Here is a 25,319-nt window from a genome sequence, read left to right as displayed (position 1 = left end):
AAATATGACAAACTGGATACAACTTCTACTTTTTTTACTATTAACATAAGGTTAAACATGTTTAACCTACAAAATGCACCAATAGGAAACTCAGCAAGGTATCACAGTGACACTGGCTCACGTGGCTGATTTTATTTCTACTTTTTACTCCCATTTTTAGCATTCTATTGCACATCCATGACACGTTTTCAGTTTTTCAGTCTATCCTCTCTCACAGATACGTTCCTCCAGACACTGTTAACTCATTTTATGCTGTCTGGAACACACATGGTGCTATGGATAAACATACCCTGATTTATGGACACACACACACACACATACAATGTGCTTTGCAGGCATGTTCACAGACACATGCACACACATACACGCATATGTTAGCGCTGTCTGTCTGAGTTCACTTCCACAGTGTGCAGACATGATCATAAAAGAAGCAACACAACCCACAAGACTGTTGATTCCTGTGACTCCATGCTTCTTTGAATCCTGAATGATGGTGTCATTTATAGCCATGGATCCATTCAGGCTGGGGTACATAATTACCTGTTAGATTGTTACTAGCAAGATTTATACTTTGATGTGGCTCTTAAGATCTAATGTGGTTTTCAAAGATGAACCCATTACCGGTTATTATAGGGGTCTCATGCCGTTCTTTGGTGCAGCTTCCTTCCAAATACATCGCATGTGCCACATACAGTAGTTTTAAACACTCAGTTGACAGATTCCAGTTTGACACAGATGAGGATTTTTCTGTCAGTTCAAGTTTGGAAGTTTAATATGAGCATTAAATGCTGTCTGCGTGAGTATGTACTGTATGTACTTTTATACTGAGAGGAAGCTGCCTTCTCTGGCCATCATCCCTATGATTAGTGTCACAGAGATTTCACCCTGTCTCCTGCAGCACCCTCAGCACTACAGGAACCAAAGCAGCTCAAGCTTATGTACGGAGCACGGAGACGCACACTCAAAAACAACGTGAATTACTGATCTGTTTAGTCACTCGCTCTAATATTTTTGTCCAAAAAAATGGAGGATGAGGTGGAGGAGTGTCAACATACCTTGGGGCGGGGAGTTTTTGCTTCATAATAAATTTAGATTTAATAGCCTAAAAAACAGGTCCGTTATATTCATGTAATTATATATGAATATAACCGACACTTCCTTATGAAAATACAACAGTGTTTACCATGATTTTTTTAATCAAGTAGAAGTTTGATAGATATTTCATTGCTGAAGAACAACCCTGTCTAGTTTAAAATAAATTAGTTTTTTCATTGCAGTGTAAGGCACTGCCAGTGTTGGTGTTATTTTGTTTCTCCTTTGCCACTTTGTTAAAGTGGCAAATTTCTCAACTGAGCTGCCAGCAAACACTGCTTATCCGCACTCACTAGATTGCTAAATGAACATCAAGTGTTAGGTGACTTGTGTGAACCAAGCAGGTTCACAAGCCTCTTCCTCAGCTGACTCTGAAGCTGTATTAGTTTAACCGGTCAGGACCTGCACTTTTCAGCACAGACAACACAGCCTTTGGCCTCTGCCCCCCTAATCAACCTGAGATGCAAGTATAGCCACACTGAAAGTAAAAGAGCTGTGTTCAGTATTGAGAAATGTGTCCCCACTACTTGGCAGTGGATGTTAATCCTTCTTTTATCTTCAAACGTCTTGCATTTTGATGGAGTTAGGTGAAGGTAGCCGTTGTGCATCTCCTAGCTACCTTGGTAGTAGTCACAAATAGTCTAATTTTGTCTGCTTGCCAGAAATAGATTCCTCCTTTTTCAATTTAGCCCTCTCTTGGGAATCAATGGGTGTTTATTGAGCTCAGTAGCACAACCCTACAAGGTTTTTATTCAGCTATGAACAGTGAAGCATTATTAAGATTTAAGCTCTGCTGCCCTTCCTGCCTAGTATCTGCCTCTGGAGGCTCGTCCTCTCACACAACCCGCTGTAAACACTGCATATTTCAGTTTTTCCACAGCTCAGTTCAACATAGGTGCCCCCATACCTTTCACAGCAGGGGTCCGTCTTGAGAGAGAAAGAGAAGGAGGTGTAAAAATGAGCACAGCCTGTCAGTAAACTCAGTGAAAGCAGTTCATGAACACCTATTCCACCACTGTTTCATGAACACCTTTTACTAATGCTGGAAAAAGTTGGGTTTAACAAACCAGCATAGTTTAATAATTGGCTGCAGTGAACATCAATATTTTGAAACCAAGCATGCATGTCTTTGGGAGGGCTTCCTCCATGTTTTTCTCAGCTACATATGTTTCCAGGGCCTGATTGTGACCAAATGAATCCTTTTTATTTTAGCTGGTTTTGGAACAGCACATGACTTTCTCTCCGTCTACGCACCACACTTTTGTACCAAACATTGACACAGCGGTGTGTGACGCAAACCTGCAGGCAGGAAAGGGTCAGTAGCCAGCTGTGGTGGGGTTGAGGCTTGGCAGTTCCTGGGGTGAACCAGCAATGAATGGCCTTGTTCTTTTCTGTAACCCTCAATGGGCTGCTCTCCATCTGAGCTGGAGGTGTGGGCTATGAGGGCAGTAGGGTGGGAGTGTGTATGTGCAGAAGGGGTGCCATCTTGCTGTCACGCAGTCTGCCAAGTACAACATTACAACAGTAGTGGGATTGTGTGGCCTGTGTGTTTGTTCTGTTCCTCTGAGGAGGAAAGGTCCTGCTCTCCTTTCCATCTTCCTCTTGTCTCCGCTGACAAGCAACACTTTTCCTTCATCGAGCATCTCACCTGTCTGACTGGAAGCCGGGATGCCAGCACACGGGGACTAATGGAGCAGGGGAGGGCAGCTGCTAGGCTAGCTGCCCCCAGCCAACCAGGTTGGCTCGCATGAACCACTGAAAAAGCCGTTGACATTTTTACTGGCAATTTTGTTTTTCCTTTTAGCCACAGTGCAACCATTAAAAGGCTTTTTATATGCGTCATCCATCTCACAGAATGAGTTGAAGATCATGTGACTGATGCTGTTGTATAATTTTATATTTTAAATAATTTAACATTTATTGAAGGAGATAACACACACACCACAAATTCATATTTTACTCTTTCATTTCTCTGGTTATGTGTTATTGTCCTTTCCCTCTTGCATATTTACAAATTAGGGCCGTGATGGAAATCAACATCATCATCATCATCATCATCATCATCATCATCAACATGATTGTGGAATTGGAGGCATTTGTTCATCCATTTTTTGTCAGTTGATGGAATGATTAAGAACTCCAACTATCTATGCAGCTATGTGCTGTTTATAATCTTCTTTTTATAATCTTACTTCCTCTTAGTTTTCATTTAATTTTATTTCATTTTCATTTTTGTGGTAGCCACTGTAGATATAATATGGGTTTTATTTGGTTTTGGAACGAATGACCAGACCAGGTTTTTAGAGGTAAAAGTGTCCTGTACAGAATCCTGTTAAGGGGAAGGCCTGCAAGGGAAAAAATTATAAGACTATTAGCTGAACACATCACTGTCAAACTGGTTGGAGGCCAAAGCGCCAGATGAATCTCCAGTAGCACTGCCAGAAATGTCGCAACACTCTTGACCTGACATTTAGATTCCCTCCAAAAAAGGTGGCCCCCAAAGGCAGTGGAAATGAAGAGTATTTCTTTGTTCACACCTCTCATCTGGACCCTAAGATCTCACATCTGTTTTTATTCTGTTTTTCTATCTTCCTCTCTGTCCTGTCTCAGCTCATTGGCTACAGTGAGAAGCCCGTCAACCTGCAGATGTTCATTGGAACAGCAGACGACCGTTACTTGAGGCCGCACGCCTTCTACCAGGTGCACCGGATCACCGGGAAAACCGTAGCCACAGCCAGCCAAGAAATTATAGTCTCCAGCACCAAAGTTCTCGAAATTCCTCTCCTGCCCGAAAACAACATGTCAGCCAGGTAGGTGTCAGAAGCAGTACAGGGTTACATTACTCAGTTATGAGCATACCACCATGAAGGAACCCCTGTCCAATGAAAAAATAACCACGTTTATGATCATACAGGGTTGTAACATCTTCCAAAGGGGATTTTATAGATTTTCTTAATTTAAACCAACAGTGCGTAGAAGGAAAATGTGAGGGTTTCCCATGGAGCAGAGAAACAAACTTTATTTGAATAATTATGAATCTGCAACACCTGAATGATTATATTTATATAAGGTCTGGTTTCATTTATATTGGAATTCATAGGTAGGGATTTGGTGGGTATTTTCTCATTTACTGTTGCAATAAATCATATTCACAGGCATTTTATTTTGTGATTCAACACTTAATTTGGCTCTCATTGCCAATCCCCTGCTGGGCTTGTGGTTGGTTTTATCACTTCCAGGCCTTCACTACTTAAATATGCCTTAGATGATTGCCATCCCGGTGTTGCCGTATGGGGCCAACTATTTTCCTTCTACCTTGCAGTATCGACTGTGCTGGCATCCTCAAACTGCGGAACTCTGACATTGAGCTGCGGAAGGGGGAGACGGATATAGGAAGAAAGAACACACGGGTGCGTGTGGTGTTCCGAGTGCACATCCCTCAACCCAACGGGAAGGTGCTGTCGCTGCAGGCTGCCTCTATTCCTGTGGAGTGTTGTGAGTGTCAACTTCCCAGCCAGTCTCACACACACACACCCAAACATATTCATTCAGAAAACTCTGAACAAGAAAAACACACACAGGCAAGCACACACACAAACCTTTCCACACACTTCTTTATTAGCACGCCTGCAGTCTCAGTCTGGTGATTAAATATGTTGATTTAATCTACTGTTTGCTCTCATTGAAAGTCACTTTAGATAAGAAGGTCTGATAAATGGTAAAAATATAAATTACCACAGCTCTGCAATAACTTTTTGTTGAGGCTTTCAGAGAGGTGTAAGTCTGTCTGCCTATAGAGTGGTACAGCCATAGTCCACACTATTAAATAGACTGTATGAGCTCAGCAAATAATCATCCTCATTTCTCCTCAACCCCCACTGTGTCTCTCCCAGCTCAGCGCTCGGCTCAAGAGCTGCCCCAGGTTGAGAAATCCAGCCTGACCGGCTGTCTGGTCAGTGGGGGGGAAGAAATGGTCATCACTGGTTCCAACTTCTTCCCAGAGTCCAAGGTCATCTTCCTGGAGAAAGGCCCCGGTAAGTGTCATGTCTGCACAGCAGCTCAGCCTTGAACCACCACTGCAGAAACAGCTTGTGCCAATTACGCGTGTAAAAAATGGTGTTTCATGGCTGTCTGACACATTGTATCAGAGAGGCCACCCTGGGCAAAACATTTCATGTGCCGTTTGTTGTTTTTTAGAATTTACCATAGTGGAATAATCAACTTGACTAATACTCTATTCTGCCAATAAAATCTTATAAAGCCACATTACTGCAAATTACAACCACTAGAAAATAAGAATATCTAGGGAAAACCTGTTTTTCTCATAGATCTATTAAACCTACCCCTGAAGTCTCGTAAAAATTTAAATTGTAAAATGTGTGTGCTTGTGTGTGTGTATCAGTTCTATCACAACTGTCATTATCTTAGCCTCAACAAGTCTTATATTCCCACAGGGCATTTTGTCAAATTGCACAACAGATTTCTGTCTTCGAATAATTCTGTCTATCAAGTGTGGCATGACAAAACACTAAGATGACCAAGTAACACACCCTTAAAAAAAAAAACTAATACAGACTTTACATTGCAACATTTTTACTTAATAAAATGTTTACATAATATTTTCATCACCACTACAATAAGTTTCATTGAGGAAATACATTTCTAAATTAGTTTATGTGACTAAGAAAGTCAACGTTTATGAAAAATTATATACGCAGAATATCTTATATAGAAAGTGACGGTAGGCAAGACTTTTTTCATTGGTTTCCATTAAACACACCCAGAGACACACGTGTAATAATCCATAAATATGCCAGTTTAATGATGAAACGCACAAAACAGATGCATGCTTTTTCTTAGCATTATGTTTTATCATTGATATTGATACCCTCCCATTTTTGTATTTCTTATTCTTATTAGAAAGTGTGAACTACTAAAAGAAAAAGTGATGGGGGGCACATCTAGGAGAGCGAATGTGCTGCATCTGCAGTAATCACAATGTTTGCAGTTGTACAGGATTAACTGCTATAAAATGGTAAATGCTCTGTATTTGTATCGCACCTTTCTAGTCATTTCGACTACTCAGCGCTTTTACATCACATCCTCATTCACACATCATTCATTCAGGAGGAATCTAAGTTGCAGCAGACTGTTCTTTCACACACATTCACACACTGCTGCTTCAGTGTGTCAATGTGCTGCTTCAGGAGCAAGTTGGGGTTCAGTGTCTTGCTCAAGGACACTTTGACACGCTGACTCAGAGGAGCCAGGAATCAAAAAGCCGACCTTCCGATCCCACTCTACCTCTGAGCCACAGCCGCCCAAGAGGCGGGTGGGAGCTTGTTGGTCAGGATGAATATAGAATGAGTCTCTATTTCCTAAGATTAGTATTTATGACTTTAAGAGTTGCTTCTATCTGTTTAACAAATGCCTTAGCTAAAGAGATTACTCGGTTAAACCCCCTGTGCTATTCATCCTATTGCTCTTTAGTTACCCACCATTCTCTCCCTTATCTTTTTGTCTTTTGTACACCACTCTATAATCAAAACACATGTAATAGCTCGTCCTTGGGATGGAAATTTTAAATGGATAACATTCGTTGAGCCAGTCTCTGCCTGCCCGAGGTACCTTTGTGATGTAGAGCATCAGAATCAAGTTCGCACATGGCTGAAAGTTGAGTGGTGTTGTTTATGTGAGTGAGAGCCATTCTCTAAGGTTTTCTAGGGGGAAAAAAGCAGGCAGGAAAAATGTCTCCAGCCCTTTGAGGTGTATCAGGTGAAGCATGGCATAGAAAAGTAACATGGTTGAAACAAGTCACTGATAGTCTGGGCTTAATAGCACAGCAGTAAGTGGAAACCTTAGGGAGGTGCATCTTGGGTAGGGAGGAAAGCTGGGCCCCATGGTACATGAAGGCAGTGGATTGTGCAGGGAGACAGAAAGAATATGAAAGGGGAGGGGAAGATGATGTTGATTAGGTTTGTGTAAATGATCTCCCTCATCATGACTAATCCGCCTGCTTTAGTACAGAAAGGCACTGATTGGAGTAAGCACAGGACTGGAAGAAAGCAAGACTGTGACAGATATTTTTCCACCATCTCTCATAATTGAAAGTCAACAGTAGATTCATGAAGAATGGGAGAGACTGGCCTTTTGTTGTTAGTACACAGAGATTATGGGATGGGATACTATAAATGTCTTTACTATATGCAGAAACCGAGATCCTGCCATTTGTTCCTGTCAGATTTGATTCAATTTTTAAGCAGATAAATGTCAAACTAAAACGAAACAGTTCAGGTTTGCTGTCTCTTGGTATGCAAAGCTTTGGTGTTCTTCTTGTTCTTTGCTACCTACTGTGACCTCTTGGGTCTTCAGGAGTTTTTTATTGCAAGTAGATAATGTGCTGAAAGCCTACACAACACATTAAGAAAATTCTGGTAAACTGTGTGTAAAAATCTGTGATAGATGTCTGTTTTTCTCTTCTGCAGTGATCTGATCTTTGACAAAAGAGAGGAAAGAGGAGTGTTAGTTAATTTGTTAATTTCAGTTTTTTGTTACTTGAAGTAGTATTGAAGGAGTGAGAGAGGATACAAGGAAGAGGAAAGGGAAGGCAGATAAAGGGACTCCATAGTTGGTTGAGTATTTCAACTTTACCAGAATGAATGTTTAAGTGAAAGAGTGGACCTTAAAGACTGTAGCACTGACTAAAACAGCATATGCACTCTGCAGTGACCGTGTTGTTTCTGTAGTAAAAGCCAAACAGCTGTGGGCTTTTACAAAGATCTTACAACACAAACAATAATCACACTTCTTTATTTTCATTCACCCCTCCGGCACAATGGGTGCACGGTTTTTCCCTTTCGAGTGGGGCGCGCAGGGTGTGTGGACGATCTGAGGCATTGTCTTAGCGTGGTATGAGGTTCCTGTTGGTGCTTGTTGTCTGACAGAGCATGTGGGGCCCTCGCTCCTGTCTGTTGAATGTCAACAAGCTGCACTGCAATAATGCACTGCTGTCAGCTGCAGAGATATTCAAGGTCATTTGATTTGCTCTTTGGAAAAAACTACTCCCTGTCATCTACAAGTTAAGCTCTTCCTTCACAATAGATTCTCTGTAGGGTTAAGGCTGGCTAATGTACCAGTGGATTATTAGAATTAAGGCTAATGTTAGGGTGACTTCAGAACAGGTAAATCACCTACTTAAAAATATAGTAGAGAGTGGATTTGGTCGAAAAGTGAATAGCCTGAATGTTACAAAGCTTATAGCTGAGTGCTTTGCTAGAATCTACATATCAGCTAGTCCTCTCTGCAGACATGTTGCAGATGCCTGACAGCTGTATCTGGGGGAATCCTTTGGGTTTTGAGGAAGAGGCCACGCAGGTGCAGAGTACACTTTCACCATGAAACAGGCCACTGCAAATGAATAAGGCTCCGCAGAGAGACTATACACTGCTCACATAGTTGTCAAAGTTTTTATTCTTGTCAATGCTGTGATTTCTTCCAGCCACACGGCAAGCCTGTCAGTGTTTTCACCCCAACTGCCTCCCTCCAAGCAGCTGCCCCTAAGATGTCTGGCCAAATAATTAGATCCCTCATAGGAAAACTGGAAAGGATGTTTTTTAGTCAGAATCCTGGCAGTGTGTAAAGGCATCTTCAAGTGAATACAATTATTCCACTGCTTTCTCCATAATTTTAACCAGGCAAGACAAACAGCAGGATATTTGGACATTTGATTGCTATTTAATAGCTGCTAAGATTTTCTCTGCGGGTCTTTTGGGCCTTTAAAATGACATAATTTTGATGTCTTTTGGTTCTCCAGACCAAATTGAAATCGTGTGCTTTGTGTAGCCTCATGTGGTTCTTAAACCCTGTCTGTTTGAGAAAGCGCAGCAAACTGACATCATCTTTAGGAAAATAGAAAATAGGGACAGAGAATTACTCCAGATGAGGAAAGTTACTTTGTAAAATATCTTTTCAAATAACTTTTCAAAAGCAGTCTAAATTATAGAACTGTACTCAATAGTAATCACTGCATCTGTGTTAGTTATCAGTTCAAATGATATTATCTTCATTTTCTCTCCATTTCTTGTTTTTAGACCTACTTTCATGTGAAGCCACTTGTACAGATTACAGCAGGCGTTGTGTTTGTCCAAAAACTGTTAAGTATTTGGGGAATTGATACAATTCTCAATACTCTACCCTGCTTCATCTCAAGTGTCTCTGAGATTCACCCATGGAGCTCTCAGTTTATTCAGGCCAGGCTTTACTCTGTGCTCAAGAACTGTTCAAGTCTTTCTGATGTACTGGTTACATATTAAATGTAAGGAAGCATTGCTGCCAGTGACAGAAATGATGAAAGTATTTTATCTTGCAAGATTTTTTGTTTTTGTATTTTCATGGCCCTAGGATTCTCATCTTCTTTTGCATTTAACCTTTTCTTTGTTCTTAACCATTCCCTCTAGATGGAAGACCACAATGGGAAGTTGAGGCAAAAATAATTCGTGAGAAATCTCAGGGAGTAAGTAGTTATTTATGTGCCTCCAGTCATTCTACTGCATTTTGTCAGTGATACTTGCACTCTAATAAACTTTGTATGTACGCTTAAATTTTGTATGTGTATTTAAATTTTGTAAATAATATCATTTAGTGTATGTTAATAATGTCACATGTTTTTTGTAGTCCTGCATCGTGGTGGAGGTGCCTCCCTACCACAGTAAGACTGTTGGCTCAGCTGTGCAGGTGCAGTTTTACGTCTGCAATGGCAAGCGGAAAAGGAGCCAATCGCAACGCTTCACTTACCATTCAGGTGAGATGAGATGTTCTCCTTATTTTTAGAAGGAATATTATTACATTTAGACCATAAAAATGTATATTTTTTACAGCTATGTTTGACAGGTTAGACAGGGGAGGACAGGATTCATTTGAGAGCCTAAGTAATACAATACCTGCAACTTCTTTAATCTACATTTATGTAAAGAGATTCTCCAAGGCTTTACTTTATATTTCTTTGGGCGTATTGCTCCCTATCGTAGCTAATTTCCCAAGGTAATGACAAGAAGTTTGACTGACAGCAGACACAGTTGTAACATACTCTTCGTGCTGCACACTTCCCCACAGAGGCTTCACTAACCCCGTTTCTCTCTTTCTCTCTCCAAAGAAAGCATTGCTGTGGTTTAGAGGGGCTTCTTCCACTAACAATAACATCGACACCTGCCAACTGTTTATTTTGTAAAGCCGACTCAAACTCCCGTGCCAATCTTTTTTTTCTCACATGCACTGTATTTGCATGGGGTTTTATGATGCAAATCACTTGCTGTCCAGGAAACTTTTACCATGCATAGACCATGAGTTTTGGTTTGATATAATTATTTTAGCAGCAAGGAAACTCAGCGCTCATGATATTTTGATCTGAGAGTTTCCTTAATGTTTTTCATTAAAGTCAAAGTCAGGCAGGAGTTTGACTGCTATTTGATATTGTTATTGTTTTTTTCACTTAAGCCAGTCAAACTGAAAATGCTGTTGGCGGAATATAATGACATGTGAGCATTTTATGCAACATATCTAAACCCTGAGTTTTACCACAACAGTGTAAATGTTTGTGTGTACGTGTACAGCGGCCTTGCCCCTCCACCCACCCAGCCTTTCTGTTTGCAAGCACGCCCACTCGGCTCAGACAGTTCCTGTTTTTACCGTTGACAGATTAGGGCAGCCAATCAGAGCAGAGTATAGTAACCCTGCTCTGTCAGTCAAGAAGGGTAGCTGACACCACTACTGTCACCTCCAACACCGCCTGCTTTATTGTGGCAAAAATACAAATAAAATAAAAAGATAAGAATATACTGACACACGAATTGCTGCATTGTCAGGCAGGCATCAATGTTTTTCAGACATAAGGAGTGCACTGTTTGTTAAACCTCACACAGGTATGCTCATTTTTGAGGCTGTACCACCTTGACCTACATTATATTCCATGTTTAAATATACATTATGTTCTCCTTCCCTTACCCTTAATATCCCTTTGGCTCCATTTTTAGCTGTTTGGCCTTTTTGTGCCCCTTGCCTCTCAATCCCAGAGGCATGACGGGGTGAGTAGAGGGCACGATCAGTGAACTCGTTTATTCTGTTGGTCAGATCTGGGCTGCGGGGCGTTCAGCTCCTGTCCCCACACAAAATTTCACATGATGGCACCCGGACTGACAACATATGCTCTCCCTCTGATTCAGAGCTGGATAAAAATAAAACTCACTGTCACAAGGCACCAGATTGGGAAATAGGTTACTGATTGGCATAGCAGTGCTGTGAGCTGTCACAGTAAAAGGGAATGGCCCCATTTACTATAAAAATGTCAGTTGGTTCTTGTGTGTTTTTTTCATCTGGAAGGAGACCCTTTTCACAATCCATACATTTCAGATATGATCACTGCTCTGAAATTGTCACGACCTAATTTTTCTGGTTTTACTGAAACATATTTCATCACTGAAGCCCCAGATAGAGTGGGGGTTTAGAGTATAGAAAACCCCTGAAACAACTACTGCCTTTTTCTAGCTGGTTGAAGTCTGGACTATTGAACCTTAAGAAAATCTAGCAGTGACACTGTCAAATGTTGCAAAGCAATGACTTGACAAATGTATAGATAATGTGTCTTGCCTTGCTCTTGTTGCACGGTGTGATTGATAGACATAACTGACAATGTGATTTTTTTTCTTTCATCCTGTCTGTCTTTCCTCTGTCGTCACATCTCTCTTCCTCCCTCTCTGTGTACCTCTCTCCCTTTAGTCATGGTGAAACAGGAGCACAGAGATGAGCTGGACCTTCCTACAGTACCCCCTATGTCCATGCCCCTGGCACATGCTGCCAGTCTGGTGCGCACCCAGCTGCCATCTCCTGAGCATGGCCACCCATCGGACAACCTTCTGTCCAGCTCCCCTCACGGCCTGGCCACGGGCTCCGGACCTGGCCTGCTACCCCTGCAGGCCCCCTGCCCGCCTCTGGGCTCCCCATCTTTCCAGCACCTGCCTCACCTCCAGGGTCGCAGTTTGCACCACCCCCCCGCAGACTGCCACATGACGTTCCACCCGAGCTCTGCCCCTGCGCCTCTTCCTGCTCCTCCCCGGCCCTCCTACCAGCCTATGCAGCACAGCCACAGTCACGGTCATAGCCTGCCCTTCAACGGCCAGTCCAGCCTGCCTCCTCAGGGCTACGAGAGGATGCCCTTTCAGCACAGCCCCAGCGCAGCGTCACACCCAATGGGCATGGGAATGGTGTACCCTTCCTCCCCTTGTTCCTCGCCATCAGCACCCTCCTCTTCAACCACCAACCCCATTGCTGGGTCTCCCCAGAGTCAGCAACCCCTGCTCACCCCCTCATCCTCACACCTCCACACACTCGGAGGCTATCATTGCTCTCCAAATCCCACCCAGGTGCCCTCTCCTGGTGGCCACCCCCTTGTGGGGCTGCACTCCTCCCAACTGCAGAGAGATATGGGCTACCACCCGGTAAGTCAAAGGTCAGCCTCCTGCCCCACAACGTCCAGTGCCCCTCCTCCAAGGATGATCCCTTCACCGCACTCTGGGCCTTCCTCTCCTCAGCTCCACTCACTGCCCTACCAGTCTCCCACATCATCCTCCCCCACCTCTGGTGGCAGTCCTCTGGGGCCCCTGCAGCAGCAGCATTCAGGACAGCCTTCTCCTCAGGCTACAAGCCCAGTTATGGCCAGCCTGTCCCCAGTGGCAGCAGGGCCTCTGGTTCACCCCCTAAGCCCACAAGGGCCTTTCCCCACAGATGGGGAGAGGCTGAACATCAAACAGGAGCCGGAGGACAGGGAGCCCACCTTTCGCTCCATCGGCCTGCAGGATATCACATTGGATGATGGTAAGATTTTCTCTTGTCATATTTATCTCTCTCTGTAACTACTAAATCATTTTGCAGGGTTAGTGTCCACATGTCTTAAACAGGCAGAAAAGTACTGAGAGTCACTGAGCATCAGCCTGTTCATGAAACGTGACAAAGAAGAGCACAGGAAGTCTGTGAAAAGTTATTTAAACTTGAAGCTCATCAAGGCAGTCACACAGAACAGGCAACGGCATCAGAAATAAATGGTTGCAAGCACTGTAAAACCATTTAAAACAATTAAAAAGAGAAGCTGGCCCTCAGACAAAGACATCTCATGGACACACACCCTTATTCCATCTACTTTTCTCATTGCCTTGCTGTGTGTATAACAACATGTCTCTTTTGTTATTGCTCTGAGTTATTATTATTACTTATTCTCCACTTTTCTGTCAGTTCAGTATAACTGCTCTCATTATCACATTTTTCTTCGTCACCCATTCTCATTGCATATTTACATAACACACCCATCTGTAATCAATCTAATTTTCAGTCTAAAACAAGGGGAACATGTCACACACAAGACACATTTGTATCTAATGATGTAAAACAATACAGAGCACCAGCAGGCAGCACCGATGCCTGATTATGGAGATACAGCGTTTCATCTGTCATTGCAGCGAACAGTTGTGTACACAGGTTCATTACTGAGGGGTCCTGTGACTTAGTATTGGGTAACATAGACACAATAGGACTGATAACTATAGTATCATATTAAAGGGCCTAATTGTAAACAGGTAAGCTTCTGTATCTCTGGCAGCAGTTTGGAGATTAATTGCACTTTGTATTTTTTGTCTTCTTGGAACCGGGTAGGGAGGGGATTGCATCATTTTGTGCTACTTGCAAAGACTGTAGCTGGAACACTAGAGTACAATTGTGTGCCGTTGCAGTAATTACATCCTGTGTGTGTTTTTGTGTGTGTGAGCGTGTGTGTAGGTGCGTTAACAACTCTAATTAGCATGCTCAGGAGGACTTGTTGACTTAACAATTGACCATGAAGTCAGGGCATGCGTTTAACAGCTTTTTTCTCTCAAGCATGAACTCTGCTTCTTTACCTAAAATATGTGTGCCCAAACAAGTCTAAATCATTCACCTCCTTATCTGCCACTTCCAGACTTTCCTGGTTTCGTTGACCTCAACTACATATTCAAATGAGGGTCCTAAAGGTTTACGGTTAATAAATACCCTGGTGAGGCTGTGTCAGGGAGGTGTGATGTTGTGTGCTTGCTAGGGTCAGCCTAATTAACACAGGGCCGTTGTCAATAAGTCATGTGTGAAAGATCAACAACCACTGATCCATCAGTAAGTAATACTTATGCATGCACACATGCTAACACACATTTAAATGTGGGACCTGTGTGAAAAAAGGCCTTATGATGAAGGTTGTCTGTCTCTTTTCTGTCTTTCAGTTTTACAGGCTCACATGCCGAAGCATGTGTGCAATCATAAAATCTATTTATTCAGAAAATGTTTCACACAAAACTCGAACTCCAGTTTAGCCTGTCTCACCCCATCAAATACGTAGAGACAGACACAAAACCACTCTGAAAGTAGCTGGCTGCACACACACTCTCACAAAAAAAGTGTGAGAAAAGTTTGTGAGTGACACGGTTCAGCTGGGAATGTAAGCTCTCCCTTTGAGCCTGTGGCTAAAAATAGCTTTCTGTGCCAGCCCAGCTCTGTAGGCCATGTTGTGAAGTAGCAACGTGAAGCTTACACCCGGCTCTCAGTTTTAGGAGGTCGCAGCACACTCTCCAAAGTAGACCAAATTCACCCAGATTGACAGACAGACAGATCAGGGTGGGCACCACTGAAAACATGTGTAGATGTTCAGAGGTGAAAAATACACAGTTTCATTTAGCGTAAAATATGCACATGTATATACATATGCATGTAAATGATGGATGTTAGGAATATATGCATAATTGACATTTTAAAGGTGTGTATGTGGCTGTTAACATCATTAATGTGTTTAGAATAGCAGAAACCACACCTCTGATCAACAGGAAAACAACACGTCGCCCTTAAACACAAGCCGTAGACATTTGAGAAAGAGGTTGCATCACCTTTCTCCACCTTTGTACTTTGTATGCTGAAAATGTGTCTTTAAGTGGTTTTCTGAACTGTAGAAAGCTGCGATTTAATCATTATTTTGCATATTGAATAATTATTGTATGTAGAATAAATTACGGCAATAATATCACAGACTTGTACTAGTGGTGTGAGAGGGAATACAAATATGAGTGTGTAGAAAACTGCTCTGGTTAGCAAGCAGATGGCCCTTGTGACGCACACCAGAGCATGCTTGAGCAGTGTGTGTGTGTGTGTGTGTGTGTGTTTGTGTGTGTGTGTTAGATGGGTATTGTGTTTGTGTGTATCTGTTTGATGTTGTGGAGGTGTGAGTAAACTGTATGTGTGTGTGTGTGCTAAGCAGGAGACACAGGAGGTGAGAAGACAGACTGACAGACAGATGGACAGACAAGGTCAGGATCCAACCCCACTGCAGGGTCACTCAGCCGAGACATTCAATCTGAAATGTGCTTGGCATCTGAGATTAAAGTAAAGTGGAGAATTGAATGGCTTTGCTCCAGTATGTACCGTATATATTTTAAATAGTTCATATTGACAAAATGAAGTAGCGCAGTTTTAGTGAAACTGGACTTAATCCAGATATAAAAAATCTACTACTAAATATAATCTACTAAATATAGAATAGCATGTTTGAAATTACAACAGACGGACAGCAAGGCTTGAAAAAGAAGATGTCAACAATGGCAGTGAACTGGAAAAGCAACGGAAGAGCTTTTAAACAAAGCAGTATGGGACACAAGTGCAGCTTAGTGTAGTTCTACTGCCTTGATGTCTGCATGGGAACAGAACAAGGTGAGGTTGGGTGCTGCCATCATGAAATATTATCAAAGACAGGTTTCCATATTCATTCATCTGTACCGTCTTTGCTCAGTGGGCCCTTCGGCCAGATTTGCCAAAGCCCTGTAAACTTGTGTGCTTGGCTTCACCCTAAACACAGCGGTGGCTCGAAGAATGGGCCCTCCTGTGATCACTACAGCCGCCATGGTGACACAATCTGAAGCCTCTGTGCTGCACATGACCACCTCTATGTTTACAGAGCACGGATGGGAAGAGATAGCTCACTTGTGCTTTTCTGCGTGTCAGTGTGTGTAAGCAGTTATTGTGGGGTGTGTTCATAGCAAAAGCTGGTCTTTTGTTGGCCCTGCACTGCCTAAACGTACAGCTGCCTCAAACTGAGAGCATGGCTTTGAGGGTTAATAATAGGCTGAGCCCTGCTGCCTGCTCTCCTTGAGACACAGACACAGAGATGATACGAGCGCAAACACACAGATACACTCAGGGAGCATCACACTTGTCCTGGAGATGGAATTAAATATGAGGCAGTGAACCTCAAAATCTTTTAAATGTATGTTTTTATTATTCTGTTTTTCTATCTTTATAAGGGTACACACTGCGCAGAGATGGAGAGAAACTTCTAGCAGCTGTTGCTAAAAAAGTGAAAAAAGGCACTACATATTGGGCCCTTGTTCCTTGCATGTTGACATTTTGATTTCACAGTCAAACCTTTAATTTATCTGGCTACATCGCTGTCACCTTGCATACATGCAAACTGCATTTTCAAAATTGAAAGATACATTAAGCAACATATGTATATACTATAGATGCTTTTATGTCACTTGACATTTTGTGCAATTAGCTTATTCGCTTTCTTGCCCAAAGTTAGATGAGGAGACCAACACCACCTTTGTCTGTGCATTAAATATGAGGCTACAGCCGGTAGACTGAACATGTGGAGAAAAGTGGCCTGGCTTTGTCTGAAGGAACAAAATCCACTAACATGCTTTGTCTTGTTTGTTTAAGCCGAGACTCAAGTTTAGAAATGATACATTGGTATTTAAGGGGGTGATGTGCAACAAATTCACTGTCATGGCTTCATGAAGTCTCCACTGGTTGCCTAGCAACTGCTCTTAGCCAAGAAACAGTACAAAATGCAACCCTCTGTAAAACCACAACCTGCTTTAGGTGTTGCCACGAAGACTGGACACAATGAAGATATATCATGTTGATTAATACGTCTTTGAGGTGCTGGTGGATTTGTTACCCTCGGAGAGAGCCAGGCTAGCTGTTTCCCAGTTCTCAGTCTGTATGTGAAGCTAACCAGCTCCTGACCTTATGCTTCATGGACAGATCTTTGAGTGGTATTGCTCTTCTCATGTGATTCTCGACAGGAAAGTAAATATGTCTGACTATTGCTTTACCATCCAGATGAGTAGCTACAAGTAACAAGAAAGGCTTGTCATCACTGCCCACTGAGAATCAACAGCAGCACCCCAGCCCTTCTGATTCTCCCTCAGCCCATGGGCCGCTGCTCTCTGCCCACAGTCTAGTTTAACAAGTGAGTGATGAAAAGGCCAACATCTGGAGCAATCCAAAATATACTTCAGACTGTTTTATACTTTTTTATATAGATTTTTATTTGGCTGACCAGACTAGGGAGAAGTAAATGTTGGATTTACCTTTGTCAGGTCGCAAGAAATACGACTCCAGTTCTATCCCAGATGAAATTAAACATGAAATTAGACTTGCAAATGACCTTTGGGTTTGGCTACTCTTGTAAATTAGCTTGATTCAATTTTCCTAGTTTTTTTGGAAAGGCCTGAAATGATCATTGGAATGCCATTTTTTGTACTGTAAAGGTACACCTGCCTCGTTGTTATTTAATACCCCGAAAGAATAACAACCATCATTCAGCAACAGTGCAAAGCAAAGTCACTCACAGTGAAAGCACTGAATGGCAGCTCCACACATGCATGTGTGTGTATGGGACTATCTTAGTCAGAGGCTTCATGCTGCCATTTACCAACCATAACAGAGTAATAACACAGGATTCTTGATTCCATGGCATGAAAAAAACAGCAGTGGAAGGAAAATACATTTCCATCAAATGCTGCTGCTGCTCATTAAAAACAATGGCAAACATTTGCTGGTCTTTTCCCCTGAAAGAAGTGGAAACGGACTTTCTGTGTCATCTTTCCATACAATTAAGGTCTTAGCGAGTGTAATGCAGGAGTCTGGGCAGATGCTAGAGACGGGTGTGGAGATGGTGCCAGCGCTGCCTTTTTCTTTAGAGAGGAAGCCTGGAGATCCCTCAGAGGGGATAAGAGCAACATTTTTAACTCTAGTTCATGCTGCACTGCCTTTAATGGAGATTTTGCCAAGATTTTGTTTGTTGTGCTGTTTGGTGCTCTTGTTGCTCCTCAACTGTTTTTCAAAGTGACATTACAAAACACTTATTTCAGCTTGTTCAAGCTGGAGATTTGTTGCTTTTCTTTGTCTTAAGTGATAGTAAATGAAATGTCTTTGGATCTTGGGCTGACAAAACCACCTTGGGCTTAAGAAAATGTTGAACATTTATAAACCAGTAATGAAAGTTGTTATTTACAGCTCTACTCCTGTAGTGGGAACAGGAAACATGAACCAAAAGCTATATCTATTATTTTAGATGGGTTAGCAGCTCCTGACCACCTCTCATTAAACTGCACGAAAGGCTTTACAGTAATTATGTTTTCGTTACCACAGACTCATTAGCTTCATGCTCCCTGTTCATCAGTTCTACATTACGTTCTACTAACTTGTAGTAGGCTTGCAGCTTTGCCTGAAGCCTCATCCTGTGGTCATCTGCTGAGTGGAGCCACTATTCTGTGTAACAGTTCAAAGGCGGGAGTCTTGTGAATCACTTACCGTTACATCAAATGGGAAATCCAGCGATGATTCACACAAATGAGTGACTTTGAGAAACTGACATTGTAAATGAGCTTCTCCAGTGCACTCTGCGCCCTCGCCCACTCACTCACATTCTCCACAAGTGAAATTAAGATAAAACAGAGAAGGACCACAGAGCAGCAAGCAGAAAAAGCTTTATGTGTGGCAGATCTCGAGGATTTCAAGTTCCTCCAACTGACCATCTCTTTCCATTTGTGTGTGTGTGTGATCGCTCAGTAGATTTCTACTTTACGTTTCCTCTCATACCTGAGGCTTTGTGACGACGTGTGCATGTCATTACAGGGCCCTGCAAGTGGAAACTGTGTGCTTTGATATTCCCTCAAACCAAGTCTTGCCTCTGTCTGTTCCCTTTGCACAAATGTTTTCCATTGTAGCATGTTGTCTTCATTTACTGGCCCCTAGAATCAGTCAGTCTCCGAGTTATTTGCTTAGGCTGCTCTGCCAGAGTGATGTTTTTAAAGCATGGGTCAGGGTACTTTTTTTTCAATGTGTCACAGAGCGTTATGATAATTACCCATTTTCCATTTCGACAGTAGATATGTTTATCGTACTGAATGTCCATCTGCCTATTTCACTTCTGTTTTGCATTATGGAAATCTTTTTAACGTACCTCCTTTTACATGCACTTCTGAAATGGAGAAGAGAGATTACCCAATCTCAGCGGCCCCCTGCTCGATGTGAAACTTTCTTCAGGGGAAACCTTTCATCCAGCGTATGTAGATTTGACAATAAATTTGTTTATTTTTTTTTAAAGGAGGTTATATCGTTCTTAATCTGAACTCCCTGGCCTGCCCCACTCTGACTAATGCCCACTTCTAGTGAACAATGATGCTCAACTCAACAAATGACTGTTTATGACGGTTTAACCCTCTTTCCCCTTTAGTTCCTCTGAGACACTAGAAGCTTGGACCTAAAGATTAAAATGAGCATTTATGACCAGATATCCAAATAAGAACATACGATACAGGAGGCAGTTTGAGAAATGACTGCAGGGTGGATGGTGAACCAGCATTTGGAATCATGCTGTGTATAGAAAATGAACAGTGGAGGACCTGACTTACTATGTGCTCTTTTTTTTTGTGGAGCCCTTTCTACACCAGATGTCAGACATGTTGAACATTAAACACCATTAGCACACGGGGGAAGGATCCTTCTGATGAGGGCCTACCTGAGAGCAGTAGTAGTAGTATTAGCCGGGGACTGCAGATGTATATTTTGACTAGGGAGCCCCCCTCCCAGTCATCTGCAGAGGATCTCCCTTTGGCTGAGCCATTCTCACTGTGGCAGGCAGCGCTGAATCACCGGCTTTCTGTTGCACTGTCATGAACAGTACCAGTAAATGTGAGAAAACACCATCAGCATATGAAACTCCTCACAGGCGCGACTCAAACCTCTCTTTCACTTCTGGATTATTGATGTGTGGAGCTCCGTCTCTATATGAATGATTGTATCTGAAGCATACGTTGTTGTATTGATATAGGAACACGAACCTTGTTTCCTTACGAGTACTTTTCTTCCTCCTGTTTTTCTCCCTCAGAGAGAAACTTTTTGAGATTACTGACGTTCGTTTTATGCTTCCATTTTGTTTTTGTAATATTGGCTCTAAGCTGTAGTGCCCTCCTCTCCGTTGTTGTTTTTTAGACCGACGTGGAAATTCACTTCAAAAATAAGTTATTTTTTTTCAAACAGCCCCGAATGAAGTGGTGTACTATGGAGAGAAAGCCCTACCCCAAATGTTTCTGACTGCGTGTGCAAACCTCCTGTGGCACCATTTTTATGAGAAAAGCGAGTGAATCACATCTAGAGGAATCATCGAAAGTTGCGCTTGATGTTGTCATGGGATTTCACATTTCAGATTTCTGCTAGTTGCCCTAACAGTCGACAGGTTAATGTTTGCCTCTGCAACAATCTAATCAGTTGAGCGGAAAGTGATATGTTTTTGCAGACGCCCACTTGATGTCGGTCTGTCGCACTTCGCACTTCATCGCTTATATTCCTGTGGTGTTTCAGCAGATTCGCTCCCGTCAGTGAGCAGAGCTACAGACTCCACCACATAACATTAGAGCCGATGCTCTGGGATCGACTCTGATATGATTATTGAGGTGTTTGAATCAGAGCCTTAAACACTGTTGCCCATAAAGATGGAATAAAGTGTTTTTTACCTCTTCTCATGAAATGATTATGACAATGGGATTTATTCTTGATAAATAAAGTGTATATCTTCTCAACTTTATTGATCAAACTCTTCCAAACATATCACAGTGAAACTTAAACCACAATTAACCTTTGCAAACTGTGGATTCAGGCTTTAACAAAATTGTTGGTATTGAACAATTATTCCAACTTTATGGGCAGCAGTGTATGTAGCATGATACATTGCAGATTCATTGAAATTATTTTATGCATTTGTTCCGCATTCAACGTGTCAGGAGTGAAATATAAAAGTTTTTTTTTTGCTATATTCCACTAAATCAGTGTGGAGCTTGGACAAGCTTTTTCTTTTTATCAATACAGCTGCTCTCAGTCCTGTAACAGCTGTAAGACGCTGGTTATTTTGAGCACAGCTGCACCTCTTGACTTTTGAAAGGTCGCGGCCTTTTAAAAGGAGATGTGCAGTCCTCCATCACACTTTTCATTTCAGTGAAATTGTGCCACAAAAGAAGAAATCGCTAAACTGGTCAACTGGCTGTATATTGTACCTCAGCGATATGTTTGCGAGTGTTTGCTCTGAGAGTCACAGTGTCGTCTCGTGGGTGACGAGTGTGCTGCGAGTGTGACTGTGTGTGAACATGGTTGACATGGGAAAGGAAGAGCCTCCCACGCTAACAGGATGATGTGAGTGATGGTGGCCAGACACAAAAGCAAGCAGCAGAAAACACAAATAAAACAGCAGAACGAACACAGAGGCACCAAATTCAAGCTGCCGGTGAGGTGTGACTTAAAAAGTGACTTAAAGCTGTAGTGTGAGGAACAGAGGGAGGCAATATGAGGAATGAATGCATTTATGTGATTATACAGCGTTCGTTTAGCTCTGTGTGTCATTTAAATGTGTGCGTGTGTGTGTCAATTTAAATATGGTTTCTCATTTCTCATGAAATGACGGCATCACTGACTGACTCACCCGCTGTGATATACTTGTTTAAAAAAACAACTTACAGTAATGCATGTGTTTCTCTGGCCTGTATGGACCATTTGACAGCGGAGGGCTGCTGCAGTCTGACTGTCGTGCAGACAGGCCTGCTTGTAAACCTCCCAGTGTCACTGTGGGCCAGAGGTCTCTCTGCACCCTCCCAAACCAGTCTGCCCCGTCTGATTTGTGCGCTTGTGTGTTTCTGACATGGCAACTTTTAAAACACTTAGAGAAATGACACGAAGAAGTCGCGGAGCAAAAACTGACCACACGCACATTTGTTACAGTGGAAAAGAAAACACATTCACATTTTCCGCGAATTCCAAACAAACAGAAGCGTTCTCTCCCGCCGGCCTGTCCTCACGTCTTTCTCACCACGTCAAAGTATTGTTGATTTACTCCACGGCTGCACTTTTTACTAGCTCCCTGCTGTGTCTCTTGTGGTCCCAGTGTGAAAGCTCAATGGATGCAGCAGATGCAAAACAATCACACGCACCAGCTGAAAAACAGGCTGCAGTGCAGAGAGAGAGCTATCAGTGACTTATTGCAAACCTTCTGTGTCTGAGTGGTACGCTGAGCTCGGTGTCTCACTGCCCTTTAGCCATGCTCACAAAGCCCATGAGCAGACCTGAGGAGAAGTACTGAACCCCAGTTAAAACTCTAGTGAAGTAACGGACTTCCAGATGCTGGATTGTGTTTATACTCAGTGTGCTGGTTGGACTCAGGCAAAGGTCAGAACTGGCACATTTGGTGAATGGAATAGTTTGTCTCATTTGTTTTGTCAGGAGTGATTATAACTCACGTCAGAGCCCTGACTTTGTGAACTTTGGGGCTGCCACTTTGAGCCGTTGGCTGCTTGAGTTTGAGGAACTCAGTGCAGAACAACATTGCCCTCTGCTGGCCACAAAGGTGCCCTCCTACTGAACTGTATTCCCGGGATGAAGCCTCACGAAGCTTTGGGGCTTCAGACTCGACGTACACAGTGACATCTGGTGGTTTGAAAAAGTTGTAGCGGTTCTGGAGCTCCGTCCATCCAGTAAATAATTCAGTAAATTCCATCGTGAACAAGAATTAATAGTGTTTTTGTGTCTGTCTCTGTCTTCACAGTGAATGAAATCATCGGCAGAGACATGTCCCAGTCCCCCAGCGCCCATGGTCCTCCGCCAGCACATAACCAGTCATAGCTCAGCCCTGATGCAGCCTTTCGGCTCACGGACCCCTCCAGTTCCTAACACGCTCCAACACTGACCCCGGACCCCGGTCCTGGTCCAGGTGCTGGTCCAGATGCTGGTCGCTGCATATGGGACAAGAGGGTCAGAGGAGAGGAGAAGGAGACTCTGCTAGACCACCAGGACAAGAGGACAGTTCTCTGATTTCATTTCAAACTCTTTCAAACCCTCGTTTAGAGGTTTAGACACACAACTCCACACAGAAAGATGATGCAGGATTATGAGGATTATGAATGAATGAATTCATGAGATCGTCAAAATGTGAGCCGTGCCTCCTCATCAGGTGTGTGCCTGACCTTTCAAAGCACCGCTGTCTTCCTGACCAACCAGCCCTCCACCAGCGGGGAGCGCTCACTTTTCCAACAAACTTTCTGTGGTGGAGACAGTAGAACTGCGTGTGTCATTGCCACCTCCTCCCCCCACCAGCATCGACCTTCTTCAATGAAGTTGTCCTGAGACACACGACAATAAGAGACTCAGGAGTGCACGGAGCTCTCACGAGAAGCTGGAGCTGAGATTCAAAACTGTTTGGAAGAGTTTCTCAGGCAACATTTTGTATAAACGTCAGGATACTAAAACTCCCAGGATGCTCCAAACACTCGGGGCGTGCCTGAGCGAGCATCAGCGAAAGCACGACGTGAAGTGAGATGACGGTAAAAGTGATCCCACTTCGAAGTTGGAGATGAAAGGCTCGTAGAAAAATGAATCCTTAGCTGCAAGATTAGATTACCAAATTACACCTGAGCCAGCCTGAACGATCAGATTTTCAAGTCTCAGTAAAAAGTCAGTCAAAATTTGGAGACGTGGCTGAACTTTCCCGTCCGGTCGCAGTGTTTCACTCACGGCTTAGTGATGATGACGCTGTCCCCTCCTGGAGGACGAGCTCCTCTGGCGTCCGTCTGGGATCTGCAACCTGCAACATTCCACAGCTTTTAGTAACCTTGCAGCCCTGTAGATATCTGTACATGACCCCCCCCCCCCAAACTCTCTCTTCCACCTCCCTGTCCTCCCTCTCCCGTGTCTCCTTAGCTTCTTCAAGTTGAACAAATGCCTTATTGATACTTAGCAGCTTTGAATGGTAGCGAAAGCTTTTTTTCTGTTGTTGTTTTGCACAGCTGGCTTTGAGTTTGACTGTAATATTTTTTGGGAAACAGATGTGCGGGTTGGGTCGTGTGGATATGGTTTCATTCCCGATGAGGGATGAGCGGGTTTCAGAACTGAGGTGATCGATGTTATTTCCACGTTAGAGAGCCACAGAGACAGACCTCTCTGCCTCTGAAATGTCTTCTCATGCAATAACTCCCCAATTCTCCCAGGAGCCCTCGTGTGCCTTCTAACTCCTGACAGCCACCATACCTGCGATGGTATGACACGTAACAGGAAATAATCTGACACCGCTTTGAAAGTATTTTATACATAGGGATGTCTGTATGTTGCATTTATGCATTCCCCCCTTCTGTAATAAACAAGATAAAAATGTACACTCCAGAGAACATCTGGATGTAGCGGGGTCTTCCACATCCCTAGTCAACGTTTGCTGTTCACAATCAAAGACAATCAAATCTCGTTAATTGTCTCCAGTGCGTTGTCTCTTCAGGAGGCTGCAATCATTAATACGTCCAGTTCTGACAGACGTACAGTGCCTGTATGGCAGCAATAACACAGTCAGTTTCCAGGCGGATACGACGTGGACGTGATCAGGCGGAGACAGATTCTCGTGTGAAGATTTCCATTGACTTTTTTTTTTTTTTGCCTTAAGCTTGACAATGATGCTCCTGCATGTGAGAGCTGAGGAGTGTTGCTTATGACAGTTTGAAGTCAGTTTCCAGGTGAAAATGATTCTGCTATGCATTCAAATTCTGCCTAATGCCTTTAAAAATGAGAAAAAAAGACAAAAAAGACCTTGATGCCTATAGAAGTAGACTGTAGACTTGTAGATGCTCAATTGATTCTGTCAGCATCCCGGAGTGTCCATCAGCCAATCTGCCTTGTCAAGGACTCAGTGCAAGCATCTTAATAGGTTCAGTTGTGTGTGTGAGTGTGTGTGTGAGTGTGTGTGTGAGTGTGTGAGTGTGAGTGTGTGAGTGTGTGAGTGGCTGGACGGTTGGTGTTTGTACCAAATATGCTGTAGAGAAGACAGGAATTTTAAGTCCTATTTTCAACAACAGAAG

The 25,319-nt window shown here is 43.0% G+C and overlaps 1 protein-coding gene across 1 annotated transcript in view; it reads left to right on the top strand.

Moving 5' to 3' along the window:
• nfatc3a (nuclear factor of activated T cells 3a) overlaps positions 1-23,791 on the top strand; it is a 58,022-nt gene extending 34,231 nt beyond the window's left edge. The window contains exons 4-10 of the mRNA XM_070830467.1: positions 3,703-3,902; positions 4,415-4,587; positions 4,986-5,126; positions 9,549-9,604; positions 9,766-9,892; positions 11,863-12,957; positions 23,027-23,791. Coding sequence (XP_070686568.1) covers positions 3,703-3,902; positions 4,415-4,587; positions 4,986-5,126; positions 9,549-9,604; positions 9,766-9,892; positions 11,863-12,957; positions 23,027-23,103 — 1,869 coding nt within the window. The 3' untranslated portion in view covers positions 23,104-23,791. The remainder of the gene's footprint in view (positions 1-3,702; positions 3,903-4,414; positions 4,588-4,985; positions 5,127-9,548; positions 9,605-9,765; positions 9,893-11,862; positions 12,958-23,026) is intronic.
• Positions 23,792-25,319: the final 1,528 nt, after the last annotated feature.

This window comes from Pempheris klunzingeri, chromosome 1, assembly GCF_042242105.1.
Source record: "Pempheris klunzingeri isolate RE-2024b chromosome 1, fPemKlu1.hap1, whole genome shotgun sequence".
Lineage (NCBI taxonomy): Eukaryota > Metazoa > Chordata > Actinopteri > Acropomatiformes > Pempheridae > Pempheris > Pempheris klunzingeri.
The sequence above is the reverse complement of the archived record's forward strand: the minus strand, read 5'-3'. Positions and strand labels throughout refer to the sequence as shown.